This window comes from Oryx dammah, unplaced genomic scaffold (assembly GCF_014754425.2).
Source record: "Oryx dammah isolate SB20612 unplaced genomic scaffold, SCBI_Odam_1.1 HiC_scaffold_22, whole genome shotgun sequence".
Taxonomy (NCBI): Eukaryota; Metazoa; Chordata; class Mammalia; order Artiodactyla; family Bovidae; genus Oryx; species Oryx dammah.
This window is the reverse complement of record NW_024070206.1, coordinates 35,993,396-36,010,145: the sequence shown is the minus strand read 5'-3', so window position 1 is coordinate 36,010,145 and position 16,750 is coordinate 35,993,396. Positions and strand designations below refer to the sequence as shown.

At 38.2% G+C, this 16,750-nt stretch overlaps 1 protein-coding gene across 2 annotated transcripts in view; it reads right to left on the bottom strand.

Moving 5' to 3' along the window:
- Positions 1 to 16,146, bottom strand: part of DSG3 (desmoglein 3) — a 35,086-nt gene extending 18,940 nt beyond the window's left edge. The window contains exons 1-8 of one of the 2 annotated variants that reach the window (XM_040264797.1): positions 15,928 to 16,146; positions 6,364 to 6,399; positions 5,728 to 5,859; positions 3,926 to 4,081; positions 3,219 to 3,363; positions 2,427 to 2,593; positions 1,299 to 1,427; positions 821 to 1,006 (exon numbers count right to left, since the gene is read on the bottom strand). In XM_040264797.1, coding sequence (XP_040120731.1) covers positions 821 to 1,006; positions 1,299 to 1,427; positions 2,427 to 2,593; positions 3,219 to 3,363; positions 3,926 to 4,081; positions 5,728 to 5,859; positions 6,364 to 6,399; positions 15,928 to 15,975 — 999 coding nt within the window. In that variant the 5' untranslated portion in view covers positions 15,976 to 16,146. The remainder of the gene's footprint in view (positions 1 to 820; positions 1,007 to 1,298; positions 1,428 to 2,426; positions 2,594 to 3,218; positions 3,364 to 3,925; positions 4,082 to 5,727; positions 5,860 to 6,363; positions 6,400 to 15,927) is intronic. The other variant, XM_040264796.1, reaches the window with a different exon arrangement.
- Positions 16,147 to 16,750: the final 604 nt, after the last annotated feature.

Here is a 16,750-nt window from a genome sequence, read left to right as displayed (position 1 = left end):
GCACAGGCCATAGGAAGGAAGGTCAGGGCCAGACTATAACAAAACCTTGCAACTGAGGAGGGCTGTAGGTCCCTCTCTGAAAAGCAGAGTAATAGGAAGTCTTATAGGGCTTCCAGCAATCTGGAATTGCAGCAGTCACCCTGTTAAGGAAATATTATGGGTCTGTCATTCTGCTGGACTCACGGAATTAAAGAGAGAAGCTCATATAGTCCAAAGTCCTATGCCAAAGAATGTCCTAAAACAGTGGTAATATTTTTCTAGTCTATACAATAGACAGACATAAATAGGTTTATGTTATTTCAGATGAAGGGTCTGTTGTAACCAAGTCTGTTAAATGGAAGTTTTACTCAATTGTTTATTTTGCAAACTTAGTTTATATATTCCCATTTTCTAGAAAAAGTTGCTGTTTTTCCCTTCCGAGGACTGTAGCTAATCCATTTAAAGTAAGTCAACAAATTCACAAGACACTATTCCATGTATTCTTGTCTGTTCCTGAGTTTAAGTCAGGAAATGTTTTACTTTCTTGTGCTTAAAACAGGCACACTGATAAATATATGTCTACTAGTGTGTTTGTGTTTCTGTAGAAAGGATGATAGTTTGGAAGGAAATAAATCAACGTGTTAAGAAAAGTCTCCTTAGGAAATGGGGCTGTGTTTTCAAAATTCTCTCTACTTTTGTGTGTTTTTTGTATTTTCTGTAGAGAAGTGGTATTATTATTTGTAAGTGAATAAAGTTTATTTATGACAGTTTTGGCTAACATAAAGTAACAGTTTTGGTTAATACAGAATGTTTTTCCCACTGAAAGGAAATCAGACCTTACCTTAACTACTTGCAGGATACCTTCGTTAGTTTGGGGATCAGTTTGTATTTCAAACCAATTCCCTTCATTTCCAGAGGTAAAGAAGAACTCTGCAAGCCAATTATCAGTGAACTCTTCGTCCAAATCTATTACTTGAAATCGAAGCAACTCAGAACTTAAAGTGTTTTCTTTAATACGTGCTATATACTAAAAAAAAGCAGAATTTAAGTTTCAATGTCAGGTTTTTATCTAAAAGAATTATATTCATTCTGAATGGCATTAGTCATTAATTCCCAAATTATGTATTGCCTCTTTGCTGGTCCCTGAATTCTTATCTTTTACAGTAGCTTATTTTAAAAGAAAAATGCAGAGAATGTAACTAAAAGCCAGCAAGCCAGCAAATCCTGAATTATGGTGGTAAGGTATAACATTATATATATATATAATTATTTTATAATTGTGTTTTAAATAATTATTTTTCAAGGAATAAAAGGCATACCTGGGATTCTCTGAATGTTGGGAAATTATCATTGACATCTTTCACTTTAATGCTACATTCACACTGAGTTGATAGTCCTTCTCCATCTCTGTCTGCACCACTCACAACCAGGCGATAGCTGCTAACTTGCTAAATTTGGAGAAAAAAAATAAAGAAAAATGATTAATCTCTAGTGTCAGGGATACGAATGACAACTACTTGCTTCCTATGGGAAGGAAGTGAAAACATTTAAATCCATGGTTCATTCTCTAGAAGGACCACATGCACTTTCATTGTCCACCACAGACAAAGCATGTGGGGCACAGGCCCCACATGCGAGGAAGTCTCTATGGGGCTGATACAAGTTTTCTCTCTTGTGAGCTTCTCAGGGCAGGAAAGTGCACTAAGAGCAAAAATGGACATTGAGGATGGTACTCTGTTTATCTGAGGGAACCTCATTTATAGAGCTTCCTTGCTGGTCTGTTCAGAAAATCCTTTGTGTAAAAGTAATACAGAGTCTGATGGGGTCTTGTGTGTTGTTGGAGATGTGTTGGTAGAACAATGGAGAAGAGAGAGTAAGGGGATTCTTTTTCCTTTTCCCCTTGTGGCCGCTCCATGTGGCTTGTGGGACCTTCGTTTCCTAACCAAGGATTGAATCCGGGTTGCTCAGCAGAGAGAGCATGAAGCCCTACCATTGGACCATCAGGTAATTCCTGGGGATTCTCTAGTGTTCTAGAAACAGGAGTAAAATGGAAAGAAGTCAGGAGAAAAAGCACGGCATCAGAGAAGGCTTTATACCAGATACAAATTTCTCCCTAGGAAATTTCTTTTTCCTCCATCACATGAAGGATTAGCCCCAGTTCAGTCTCTGTCCCTGGATACAATGCCTTCTCTTATTCCCTCAGTTTAACTTCCATGGATATGGGATACTCATTTGTTGAGGTACAATCGATTGTGCAGGTCTCAGACACACAACCCACCCCAGCAAAATCACAGTAGGATGCGATGAGCTTCCCTCAGTTGGGTCGGTTGAATCCAGAGAACCCCTCTTCCTTCCCTCTTTCATTCTTAGGTAGAAGGGAGTCACCTCTCGGGTTTCTTACAACTGAATCCTGAGTTATTGAATGCTCCCCAAGTGCCTTGCTTTACCTCTCGATCAAGTGAATTGGTCAAAGTGCGGACTTCCCCCGTGTGTCTGCTTAGGAGGAACATGGGTGTGCTTGCAGGTTCCTGAGAGATGATTTTGAAGGCAATTTTAGAGTTCAAGTGGTTCGGTTCATCTGCGTCTGTGGCATTTAGGATCATCACCAGTGAGTCTAGGAGTACAGAGGTTCATTAAACACTATGTAAAGATTGACATTATGTTCACGTTAAATATCCAACACAATTTCAAATTGATCTTTGTCTTTTAAGATCTTAAAACTATCTGTGTGCCAAAAAACTACATGTCACGTGCAATATCTCTTAGTCAGGTGACTGAGTCAGTTGACCCGTGCTGCCTTCCATAAAAATCCTCCACTTCTCACTAAGCCTTGGTTGGTTGTGTTGAGGTTGAGACTGTTTTGTCTTCATCTTTTTACCCTTGCTGAATGGCTTTATGGTTCTCCCTTTCCCCCCATGTTATCCATGTAAGGAGTGTGTCTCTGTCTCTTATAATCTAAGAAGACCCAGCTGATGCATCTGGGTTGTCTAAAGCCACCTCTTCAGCTTTGTGACTAGAATAAGCTTTGACTTGATAACACAACCACAGCCTAGAAGTACAATGGCAGTGGATAAGTAGCTCAATCACAAATATTAGCAAGGAAGACCCAGACTGTCTTCATGAATTTTTCTACAAAACTACTGATGAAACCAAGAGAATAAAATGATGTACTATAATGATGCTTGTATCTGAAGCTAAACAAAAATAATTAAAAGTGGTAGTTACTGCAGAAGACTTACTCGAAGCACTATTTTCTTCAATTTCACCCTGGAATATGCTTTGTGAAAATACTGGAGCATTGTCGTTTATATCTAAAATTTTGACCGTTAGTATAAGTGGTTTTTCTACCTCTTGTCCTAGGGTGTTGAGAGCACGACACGTAATCTAGAAAAGGAGAGGACATGTTAATGAATGTTCTACAACATCAGTTTGCTTATTATTAAAACTTGTCGAGATAAGGCCTCTCCTAGCATATACAGTACTTTTGTGCAAAGAGGAAAAATATTTTTCCCAAAAAGGAGACAAAGTAGGAAAGTGTCTACTCTGGGTAGACTAGTTGGCCAAGTTGCCCCTTCTTGTGGGCTGGTACTGTGTCTCCTGTTAGTCTGAAAGTCTTGGCCAGAAGCATGCTGGAGTTCAGTGTTCATACACCCTCCTGGGTTGTTCCTTCAGGGGCACAGCCTTCAGAGGCTCTTTGTTTTATTTGTTTTTTTACTTTTATGCTGCACATTGCAGCCTGTGGGATTTTAGTTTCCCAACCAGGGATTGAATCTGCGGCCCCTGCAGTGGAAGCCCAGAGTCCTGACCACTGGATCACCAGGGACATCCAAGGAAGGCTCTTTGTTATTTGACTGGATGGATTCATGCACTGATATCCTTCCAGATTAAGCTTCTAAAGTCACTGCCACAAGGGAAAGGGTGGCTGATATCGAGGACGCACACTTACCTGGAAGCTTGGGGTTACTTCTCTATCAACTATGGCCGTTATGTTAATTTCTCCAGTGTTTTTGTCAATGACAAAGATTCCAAAAGGGGGCTGGTCAATTCCTATTCCAGAGATGTGGTAGGTAATTTTCTGGGTTGCTTCGAAGTCTGAAGTAATCTGCAGCCCAAAATACCCAAAATGTTAAGGTGATCATCACTCAGGCCTCTTCCTTCCCCACTGTGCTCCACACTCTCAAGTCATCTGTTCATTTTATTCATGCTTTCTGACTCTGTGTTATTTTTTTGCCTTGATAGCTACTAGGAATATGAAATAAATTCAAATTGTTTCCTCTGTTGGCCAGTATGGACCAACGTGCCTTAACCTTTCCAGCCTTAGAATATTTGCCCAGATTGTGGTCACCATGGTGATGTTAAAAGGTTGAAAGAAAGTCAAGGACACCTAATATTGACAAGGGTACTACTGAATGCCTCCTTGCTTAGCAGATAACACTTAAAAAAAAATGCCATTTAGTTTTAAATAGGAGAAGCTGGAGAAAAAAATGGAAAGTGATAATATACTAAATGTTAAAAATATTAGAATGAATTGCTTTTATTATTATTGATCTTTACATTTTTAATGAGGAAAATTTCAAATATATTATAAAGTTAGAATGTATAATGAACCTGATATATCTCATCACCCAGCTTCAACAGTTCTGAATACATGGCCAACCCAATGCTGATTGTCAACCATCTTTAATTATCTTCTTGCTGTATATTGGTTTGCTATGATTTCAAATCTACTTTTTTTGTTTTTATCTGGGAATAGAGTTGCTTTGTTTTAAGAGTGTGGTTGTTTGCATTGAGGAAGCTGTTAGGATGTTGTTGTGGATGTCTGTGACTGTCAACATACGTTCAGCTCAGCTCTCACTGAGCAACACTGGGGCTTATTGATTCAAGTGCGTGGAGAAGTCACTATGGCTGGGGGACATTTAAGCTTTAAATAGGAAGTTTGTGAGGACTTCTTGAGAGTGTTCAGTTTGGGCAAGGCAACTCTTAGCTGATCTAAATGCCTCTCTGAAGAGCTTGGGGCATTAGCTCCTGCCTGGGCAAGGCATCTTTTGCCTGGCAGTGGTGAAAACTGTAATCTTGCTTGCCACTACCTCTGTTCCCTAGCAGCGTGCTCTAGTGATAAGGGACTTTTGCTTTTGCACTGATAGCCAGACATCAGCTTGTGATTGACTAAACTGACTCTCGTGAGAACCAACTGGTAGAAAGGTCCACCTCAGCTTAATCTGGACTCTATGCCTTCAACCTCTCTTGCCTGGAATAATAGTGTGATCAATCTACACTTGACTAGAAGTATGGTATTTTTTGATTTATTGAGAGACATTATCCTATATGTTTTTAGCTTGTGAAATTGTCATAACTCCTGCAGTGAACCCTTGTTAAATACATTATTGGTAAAGACAGTCACATTCTCTGGGGATAATTTGCTGCCCCGAACAAAGCACTTGGCCATATACAATTTTCTCTTCATTTGCTAGAACCTGAATCCCAAAAGGCATATCCATTGAAATATATTGAAATGGCTCTTAATTATTTTTAATTACTCTGGAAGCTGTAACTCCTTCATCTTTCTCTTTTAAATTGATATTATTAATACTATTATTGTTGTATTTTTTGTGTTATTGAAAATACCAGGTTATTTGTTCTATGGAATCCTCAATCTATATTTTGCTAATTGGAATTTCTGTATTATTCTAATTTACATCTAGTACATTTATTCTCAAAACTCACATTGCTTCTGCTCGTAAGACTTACTTTGGCAATTGGATTTCTTTTCGAGTTGTCTTCTCCTTCTCTGCAGGGTCTTGCGAATTTCACCCACTCACGTTTGTATCTCCTTTTGCCTTGTTGTATTGCTGTCTCATATTCTTCATATTGTCCCTTTGTCTTATTCAAAAAGGGATAACATTTTATTATGCACATTATTGGAAATTTTTGCTTTGAGTATTAATTACAGACACCTAGGTTGAGGAGTCTCCTATATTTCAAGATATTTAAGATGGTTAAATACCCAATTTTCTCTCCCTTACACTATCATGCAAAGAAGAAACAGTAAATAACTAAAACAGCTATGGAGCTATATGATTTTTAATCTTAGCATTTAATCATATTTTATATTTCCTATATATATTCCACAACATCTAACTGTTCTGGGCACAAATACTGGTTTATCTGTTGATATTTTTAAGATAAGACAAAAGAATGCATGAGGTAAATTACAATAATGACATCGATTCATGCTAGTATTTAAGTATTACTAGGTTAGTTGTTAGAATTGTATTTTCACAATTAAATTATTTAGTAATTTACAATATTAAATAAATATTTACTTTTCCAGTACAATTTTTAAACTAAACTATTTTAATTGCAAAAATCTTTTTCATACTTTACCTGTATTCTCAATTCTCCATGAACCAAAAGAACCACCTGTAGACATTTAAATAAAGTCAAATTAAACATGAATTCTTCAAATAAGTAATAACATAAGGTAATAATTCTGATTTTTACATTCTGCTGTTCATATTGTAGTTGTTTCTGTTTCAAGAGGGAGGGAACACAGGTATACCTATGGCTGACTCATATTGATGTATGGCAGAAACCAGCACAACATTGTAAAGCGATTATCCTCCAATTAAAAATAATAAAAATAGGAAAGAAGTAGATTTGGAGAAGCAGTATTCAAAGAGCAAAAAAGAAAATAGTCTTCATGTAAATAGTTCCTTCAGTTATGTAATCTGATTATAGAATGTTAATGATGTTCAGGAGAATCTATTGGACTTTTCAAAATTCTAACAGTTGTTGCAACAACCAGACATTTCTTACCTGGCTACTCTACAAACACTTCCCAGGAGCTATGAAAGCTATTGCTTTGGGAAACAATGGTGAGCATCATTCTAATAAGCTTCAAAAAGTACCACAGGAGATTATTAAAAGCTGTGAACTACTCTACTGACTTGGCAAAGCTGTTTTCGTTAGTTGCAATTCCAGACTAAGGCATTTTCTTAGTCATATAAGAGTTGAGAGAATGGAAAGGAACTAGTCTAATTTAGGGAGAAGGCAATGGCAACCCACTCCACTACTCTCGCGCGGAAAATCCCATGGATGGAGGAGCCTGGTAGGCTACAGTCCATGGGGTCGCTAAGAGTCAGACACGACTGAGCGACTTCACCTTCACTTTTCACTTTCATGCATTGGAGAAGGAAATGGCAACCCACTCCAGTGTTCTTGCCTGGAGAGTCCCAGGGACGGGGGAGCCTGGTGGGCTGCCGCCTGTGGGGTCGTGCAGAGTTGGACACGACTGAAGCGACTTAGCAGCAGCAGCAGCAGTCTAATTTAGAGAATGAAATGTAAAAGGTGGGGATGTGCTCTTCCAATCACAAGTACTGTGTGCAGATGGAATGCGCAAGTATGGAATGCGGACTTGTGCGTCTCTGCTCTACTAGTTCAATTTAAATTAGAGCTTAATTTTCCTACTGATCTAAAAGAAATAAAGATAAGATGAAGCCAGGCCAGGCTAGGTCTTCACCTTCTCAAGAGTATACAGGACCTTCATCTGTGTCATTTTCAGTGTTGTTTTCTACCTGGAATGCATTCTTCTTACCTTCACACACTTGAATACTGTATTACTCATCATTTTAAGTTCCAACAGTCTCCATGAAACCGTCCTTACTGATGTCTCTTTTTCTAAGTTTGCAGAACACATATTCTGTACTGTGCAATTTAGCCCATAATGGTTTACCGTGATTTATTATTTCTTATGGTTTTGTGTGCATTATATGGTGTCGAGCCAAGAGAATTGCAAACTTTCCAAATCGGTGTTTCTATATTATTATTATTGTTTTTTGCAAACCTTACAATACCGATCCCTTAGCAGATGTTTAAAAACTGTTTTCTGACTCACTGATTAACTAATTTGAAGACAATCTGGAAGGGAAAAGATTATGAAAAATAAATCAGGACAAAAGAATTATGTTTTATGTGTCAGATGCTATTCATAGAGCTTTATGTTTACCATTTCACTTAACACAGCAGCCATCTGAAGGAGCCTGTAATCTGTCTTTAAGGGATGAAGAAAAGGAGAAAACTCATGAGTACTTTGCCCCAACTAACAGCCCTCGGATTTGAATCTCTGCAGCCTGACTCTAAAGTGTACACATCACCACTACACTAGACTCTTAAGTCAGCGTAGATAAATAGAAAATAAAGCGAGTCATAGAAAAAATGTTATGTGATAGTCAATTTAGATTTCTTCCTGGCAAAGGCTGCAGTTAATCCTGAAACAATGTAGATTTATTACGTCATTTATTTTGGAAGGCTATAATAAAGAGGCAAGTCCCAGTCTGAACCAAAGGAAAAATGATATCAGATGTAGGATGCGAGGACCCTTCCATTCTAAAAATTTCAGTAAAATCTTCATTTCAAAGGATGTTTGCTAAAATTGTCATGGAAAAGAACCATGACTTGTGGTTATAACAGATCTCAAAATGATTTTACAGCATTGCTGCTCTGTTTTAAACAGTATCATGAGTTACTTGGGGGCTCCCCAGTGGGCACTAGTGGTAAAGAATCCGCCGGCCAATGCAGGAGACATAAGAGAGGCAGGTTATAACCCTGGGTTGGGAAGATCCCCTGAAGAAGGAAATGGCGACCCACTTTAGTATCCTTGCCTAGAAAGTTCCATGGACAGAGGAGCCCAGTGGACTGCAGTCCATGGAGTTGCGGAGAGTGAGACATGACTGAGTACATATGCACACATGCATTATGTGGGAGAAAAGATCAGGGCAGTGAGGTCATTGCACACCTTTCTCAGTTCCCAAGAACAGCTCAGCCCCACGTGCAGGGAGGGATGGACCAGGCATGATCCCTTTCACAGGAAAACTGGAGTCATCCTGAAAATATGAATCATGTTTGTACTAGCCCTGTGGAGAATGATTCTTCTAATAGACATTAAGACAAGATTTCTGTTTTTCTGGGAAATGAAGGAAGGACAAACCCTAAACTGTGGAAATCGAGCATTGCAGACAGGTATTTCTTACTTGTTAAGTCATTTCTTTGACTCAGAGCCCTTAAAGAAGCTACTCAGCCAAACCTTTACTCTTTCCCATCCTCTCTTTCAAAGTCAGACCACCAGGAATGTTTTCCAATTTTAGGGAATGTTGTGAAAATATAATCTTTGTTGTGTTTTTAGGAATATGGGGACATTTACTAAGAACACTTTTGAAAAATGCAGTGCTTTTAAAATATGGATTTAGACATGTAGTCATAGCTTTACGTTATTCCCAAGTATTTTTAAAAAAACTTCACTATTTGAGTTAATTAGTACTTACCATGCAGCTACTTAGTTATTTTAGTTACATTGTTCATGTAATTATTTTGAATATCTAATAAATATTTCAATAGCTTCTTGACAATGTAAATCAGTTAAGTTGTCCTTTTTGTGGCCTAGAGTCTAGAAAATAGCGGTGCGGAGAAAACACTCTGTATCTTGTGAGTTTATTTTTCTTTCTTCCCTGTGTTCCCTGGCTATGGTTTTATAATTTTGACTGTTATGATTTATAAAGCAGCGATATGGTCTAAATGCCTTGGTATACATAAGAATTAGAAATGTTTTATTAAAAGCAAATAAGATTTTTAAGTTAATAAAAAGCATGCAACATAAAGTGACTCGATGTTCATGTACCCTATTTGCTAGCTAAAATGTATTTAGTTGTATCATTAAGATTCCTATTGAGTATGGTAGGTGCTGCCAAGTCGCTTCAGTCGTATCCGACTCTGTGCAACCCCATAGACGGCAGCCTGCCAGGCTCCGCCGTCCCTGGGATTCTCCAGGCAAGAACACTGGAGTGGGCTGCCATTTCCTTCTCCAGTATGGTAGGTTTGTAATAAATATATTTTGAGGATGTGGGTGACTGAGTTTTTAAAAATCTTATATAATAACAATTGGCTTTTTACTGAGTTTGGCTAAGGTTTTGCTTAGAGTACTCTGAAACTTCAGCATGGGGAAGGAAGGTCAGACTGTTTGAGTATGCATTGGATTCAGGAAGCTAGTCCTAGCCAGCATAAGGCATGGCCATTTTTCTCTGCATGGCTTAAGATCACACCCACGCCTCTCTGGGAAATTTGCAGAATGATCTGGGTAATTCAAAGGAATCATTACAAATTTTAAACTTGATTTTTACAATTAATAATTATTTTTGAAAAGTTCATGAAATATATGTATGTATATAGGTTGGTAATACTATTTTTATAATTGGTTAGATGCAAGATTATGTGTCAGATTAAAGAGATCAATAGATATATATCAACTTTTTGAAATTAAGATTTTAAAAAATCCAGAAGTATTTTAATAAGCTTCATGTTTATCAAGGAAAATTCCTTAATTGAATGAAAATGATTTATGTTTAATTACTTAAGAAGTATTTAATTTAGGAGAGTTCAACACTTTCATAACTGATGTTTAGAGTAAATTCAATTTAGAAAATTAAGCCCTTTTTCAGGAGCTCATTTTAAGTACTGTGTAAGACACAGTTTCTTCCCAGGTGGCTCAGTGGTAAAGAATCCACCAGCCAATGCAGGAGACGTAAGAGATGTGGGTTCGATCCCTGGGTTGGGAAGATCCTCTGGAGAAGAAAATGGCAATGCACTCCAATATTCTTGCCTGGGAAATCCCATGGACAGAGGAGCCTTGTGGGCTATAGTCCAAGGGGTCACAAAGAGTCAGACACAACCTAGTCACTAAACAACAAGAACAAAGCTGCAGTTAAGTGTAGAAATACAAAACTGGACACTGGATCTTGAATCCCTCAATTAAAATCCTAGTCTCATCATGTACTAGCTGAAAAACTTGAGAACATTATTTAATTTTTCAGTTTCCTTATTCATAAAATAGGTATAATAATTCTACTAACTTTATAGGTTTGTTGTGAGGATTAAATGAATTAACAGGTCTAAAACACATAGGTGAACCCTAGCCTGCAGTAACTGCTTAATAAGTGTTAATTACCTCTGTTTGGACTTAAAAAAGATGTAAAGAGCCACTGTGATATGACCTTTTATTATTATCACTCATGTCAAGGCACATAGGACTCTTTCTTGAGCCTCAGAAAGAGATAAGAACCAGTGTTCCACTGTCCAGTGGTGTGATTTGCCCCCTGTGCAGCTCCAGGGGACATTGTTCACATTGCAGTTTATGTGAATGTACTGCCTGGCATTGTGCAGTGTACAGCCTGGTCAACTGTGCAGTGGTCATACAAGGAACATGTGCACATTACACGGATTCAATTATTCATAGTATAATTATGGATAGTAAACAGTTGCCTGTGCAATTCTTGTAATGAACTTCACAAAGCAAGCTGTCTCCTTGGTGGTTTAGTTGCCAAGTCGTGTCCAACTCTTGCCCTAATTCTTGTAATGAACTTCGCAAAGCAAACCCTCTCCTTAGGCTATCAGATTGACTCTTAACTGGAAAGGAAGAGCCAAAGGCTAAGAGGTTTATGAGAAGCATCATGGACACCAAGTCTTCTAGTTCTAAATGAAAACCGGTTTCGAGTATTAAGCAACTGGGAGTGGTAATTGATGGAAGTAAATAATTACATCTTTCCCAAGGTTTGCATGTCAGTCAGGGCTGGCTGGAATCGCCTGGCAAGGTTATTCTGATTTTAGAATTTTAACTGTTGGAGAGGTTCAGGAGGAACTTAATTTTCATATATTCACCAGAATTGGAAATTGGATTGCTTCATCAATGAAGAGAAGGAAGGATGTGTCGAAGATTTTCCTTCTGTTAAAAATCTGGGCCACTTAGCTTACAATTCTTTTCTTAACAGTTTGCTTTCTGGATGTTCTGTAGCGAAAGTGGTTGAAGGGTGTTCTGCTGTATTTGGGGCTTCCCTCATAGCTCAGTCCGTAAAGAATCTGCCTGCAATATCAGAAACCCTGGTTGGATCCCTGGGTCAGGAAGATCCTCTGGAGAAAGAAATGGCAACCCACTCCAGTCTTCTCGCCTGGAGAATCCCATGTACAGAGGAGCCTGGCAGGCTACAGTCCATGGGATCCCAAGAGTCGGACACGACTTAGTGACTAAATCACCACCACTGCTGTATTTGGAACACATTCTAACTCAGAGCTTGGTATTTAAACTACTTTTCTTTTTTTTCCAGCATGAACACTATTAATTTGTTTAAAACATCATGCTTTAAACATCTTTGGATTTCAAATGCTTGTATTAGTTTTATAATGAGTAAATCTTTACATAATAATATTGTAACATGAAATTAAATGGCTTATTGTTCAGATGCTATAGGAGTGTTATTTGACAGACCATGTTTCAGATTTAATGGACTTTTGAAATACTGACCAGTAGTCTCCTTTGAAGACAAACATTGTTTTGAAAAGTTTAAATCTTTGAAGACAAGTATTTTTCAGTCACAAAACCTTTCCCCAAAATGTTTACTTGGTGTTGCACAAAACAGATCAAGCAAACATGGGAAACAGATAAGTGTTAAATTTTACAACATGCTGGTGTTCCTCACACAGTCCCCTCTCAATGAATCTAGAAGTCTAAAGCAGTTAAAATTTGGGGTAATGCTCCAAGTTTAAAATTTTGTTATTTCCCTATACCCACTATCATTTAAAATTCAGGTTTAATTTTTTTCTGTCAATTTTCAAAAAATTAATCTCATAACTGTTTTTGATATGCCCTTTCACTCAGGAAAAATGTAGGTTCTTGACATTAAAACTAATGTCGGTCGTTGTTTAAAATAGGAAGGCAGAATATTAAGGCATTATCAAGTTTCATCTTTATTACTAAAACATTACAAATAATAGGAAGTAGAGTCCTACAAAGCACTTTATATTTTCCGGAACACTTTTTTGCATTCATTGCTGTTTCATTTTTACTATAGTCATTCTCATTAGTCAGGGGGATATGATTATTCTTATTTGACAGCTGAGGAAGCAAAACCTGGAGTGAGTCAGTGGTACAGGCATAGACTGAAGTCTGTGATTTAGCTTTTATGTATTACCTCTCTAGGCAACCTTTGTATGGTCATAGGTTGGGGGAATTAACTCAAAACCTCCGAACAGGTCTTCCAACTTTCACACTCCACCCTTCAATAACAAAAGATGTACATTTCCACTCCACAGTGCTTTTAAGAACATTGTTCTTTTCCCATCACCACACCATTTCGAAACTCTGGGTGGCTCCCCACTTCTAAAAGGATTTCACTACCCTTGACAGAATGCACTTTTCTGTCTTACCCTTACCTGCCATTCTAACTCACATCCGGATTCTCCAATGCAGCCAAACTAGTGTGTCCCTTACCCCTAGGCAAGCGCTGTAGTTGCACTTGCCTTTGCTCATGCTGGGCTGACGACAAAATATATGTCCCTGTGGCCCGTCTATATTTATAAGAGAGCAGCCCGAATCTCTCCTGGACCATGAAGCCTGGTTTGCCTACCTCACTTAAAAATTTTTTTTTTTGGTGTGGACTGTCTTTATTGAATTTGTTACAATACTGTTTCTGTACTTTTTATGTTTTGGTGTTTTGGCCCCAAGGCATGCAGGATCTTAGCTTCCCAACTAGAGACTGAACCCGCACCCTTTGGAAGGCAAAGTCTTAACCACTGGACCACCAGGGAAGTCCCTGCCTACCTCACTTCTGACTGACACTGCTTTCCATTAATGGGATTAAGAGTAGACCAGCATTGTCCAATTGAAATAAAGTAACGAATCTGAATCGCATATCGAATTTTAATTTTTTAATATTCATATTAAAAATGGTTAAAAAGGTGAAATTAATATATTCAACATATTTTAAATGAATGTACCCAAAATACTGTCATTTCAATATATAGTCGACATAAAAATTATTGATGACATATTTTATGTTCTTTTTTGGGCTTCCCCTGTGGCTCAGTGGTAAAGAATCTGCCTGCAGTTCAGGAGACACAGGTTCAATCCCTGGGTCGAGAAGATCCCCTGGAGGAAGGCATGGCAACCCACTCCAGTATTCTTGCATGGAGAATCCCATGAACTGAGGAGCCTGGCAGGCTGCAGTCCATAGGGTTGCAAAGAGTTGGATGCAACTGAGCACATATGCATGCATGTTCTTTTTTTTTTCATACAGAGTCTTCAAAATATAATGTATACTTTATGCTTAACAGCACATCTCAATACAGATCAACCACGTTTCATGTGGTTAATAGCTACACGTGGCTCGTGGCTACCGTATTGGACAGAGCAGTTCTAGACTGCTTAGTTTAATAATCATATATGACATTATATTGTTGTGTAAATAACTTGTATGTTTTTGTATGTGAGCCTGTAAAATTTTCCTGAGGGAGCATAGCCCATGACTAGGATTATAGAGGCACGCTGGTGGGGGTTATCGTTTAGAGAGGCCTCATTCAATCATTCATTTACCCATTCTTTGAACAATTGTGTGCCCACTGTAAGGGAGATATTATGGTAGGTGTTGGGGATGCAAAGAGGAATAGAACAGCCCTCTGTGTAAGGATCTCACAGCCACTCCAGAACCACAAGGGTAACTGAGAGGGGTACACATCAGAGAAGGGAAAGAAACCCCCCTAAGTGTGTGGCAGTCCAATTCTGCGACCACACAATTCCGGCACACCCTGCCACATATCCCCTAGCTTCACAGGCTGGTCATTGGCTGGGACAGATGGCTTATCAGGCTACCTGCAGTTCATTTAGTTCAGACATGACCCTCTGGAAAGGCGGGGAAGTCATACAACTGCCAGATTTCTCTTTACAACATTCTTGGGTCAATTAAATTCATTAGATTGCCGAAACAATTAGTTACAGTTATAATAGAAACAGACTCGAACAGAAGGGTGTGATATCAATTTTCTGCTTGACCATCGCCATGACAGAGAAGGCTAAAAAATGCTGGCTAACAGGCAGTCTATCCTAATTTTAAGCATATTTAATTTTTAGAAAGTTCTTTCTTGAGCTCTATTTCCCTGTAACTTCTTGAAGTTCAATTATCTCAATTTTTTAGATGAGGACATGAGGGAAACTGATGCTTAGGCCAACCCAACTTATTGTTGATAAAGTGAAGAATTAGTATTAGGGATTTAAAAAATATTCATTATGGTATATTTCACTATTTTGATATCTATGTGGAACTGATAATATTGTGACCAGTTTTTTTCTTCACTAAAACAACACAGTTAAGGAGCACACTAGTCTGTAACATCTAGTCTAGTTCTTTGCTCTCCAGATTCCACTTTTATCTAATACTATATAAAACTTTCCCAGTCAGTGAAAGTTTTACTTTTCTGGAAAACTGGCTTATAAAATAGTTTTTTCTCCCTAAAGATTAGATATATTTTGCACATAATGGCTAAACATAAACATTCTTTTCTTAATAACCCTCCCAACTTCTCCAGAATCAAACATTGCTTTCATTTTAATTCAATGGTCTTAGACTACTTAAAAACATGTCAGGTATCAAGACCAGGCATGTACAATTCTTAGCCATGTGCTTAAGAGATATATATAACTTTGGGAAATAGACCTCGTTCTCTTTTATGTGTTTTACTTTGTATAATAGAATAAAAGCCTGAACAAAAAGGTGAATAAAAGCATGACTTTAAAGAAAGTGAAGATACTGTGGAAAATAGACCTGCAGTCAGGATTAATTAGTTCACCAACTAAATATGGTAAATGGCGACTTTCAAATTCGTTTCTATCTGGCTTGGTTTTCCATGTGAAAATACAGCATTTAAAAAAAAAACAAAAACAAAAAAACCCAACAACAACAAAAGGGGGAAATTGGTAATCTTTGCAGTTTCATTTGCAGTTTGCAGTTTCTTTCCACTGAACTCTTTTTGGAATTTATAATAGGGATTCAGCAATCAAATTAACATTCTCTAACAAGGAGGGAAACAGGGAAAGTTTGCAATTATTAGGGGAAAAAAAAAAAAAGGACTTACCATTAAAATGGCCAGAGCCCCCGTGGTTCTGAAAGGGAGCCAAGCCATGGTTTCTGATTTCCTTGGTAAACGGAGGGAGCTGCCGCTTTTGTCCTTCCAACCGTCGGCGTACGATGTCTCAGGAAAACCCTTTCTCAGCACCTCTCCTATCTTCAGGAGTCTGCAGATGGCCTGTTATGCAGATCCTCCCCACCCTAAACCGAGGATTGGTCTCACCAGAAACGCTTGCATCACTTTTGCTCCCAGGTAAAAACTTAAGACACACCTCAATTCCTGAAGCAATGAAATCCTTTGTTGGAAGCTGAAAGAGAAGTTCACAGGCTAAAAACCAGTTCTAATAGGAAGGTACCAGATGAATAATAAATTAATCACAGTGTGGAAGGGCAAAAGCTAGCCTTGACTACACTGTAAAAGGATCTAGTTGGCTGGTTCTCATGGTGCCAATTAAAACTGAAAAGTAAAACAAAATGTCCAAAATTCCCCCAAATCTAACTTGTGGAAGAGCACTTATTTTTAGCTTGAGTATATGTGAGTAGATTTAAAGTTGAGCAAAGTATATTTTGGGGGCTTCCCAGGTGGCACAGTGGTAAAGAATCTGTCTGCCAGTGCAGGAGACATTGGTTTGATCCCTGAGTTGGGAAGATCCCCTGGAGAAGGAAATGGCAACCTACTCCAGTAATCTTGCCTGAAAAATCCCATGAACAGAGGAGCTTGGTGGGCTACAGTCCATGAAGATCTCAAAGTGTTAGACACAACTGGGTGATTGAGCACACACACGCAAAATATATTTTAGGTGTTAAGCAATATATATTTTTTGAAAGAA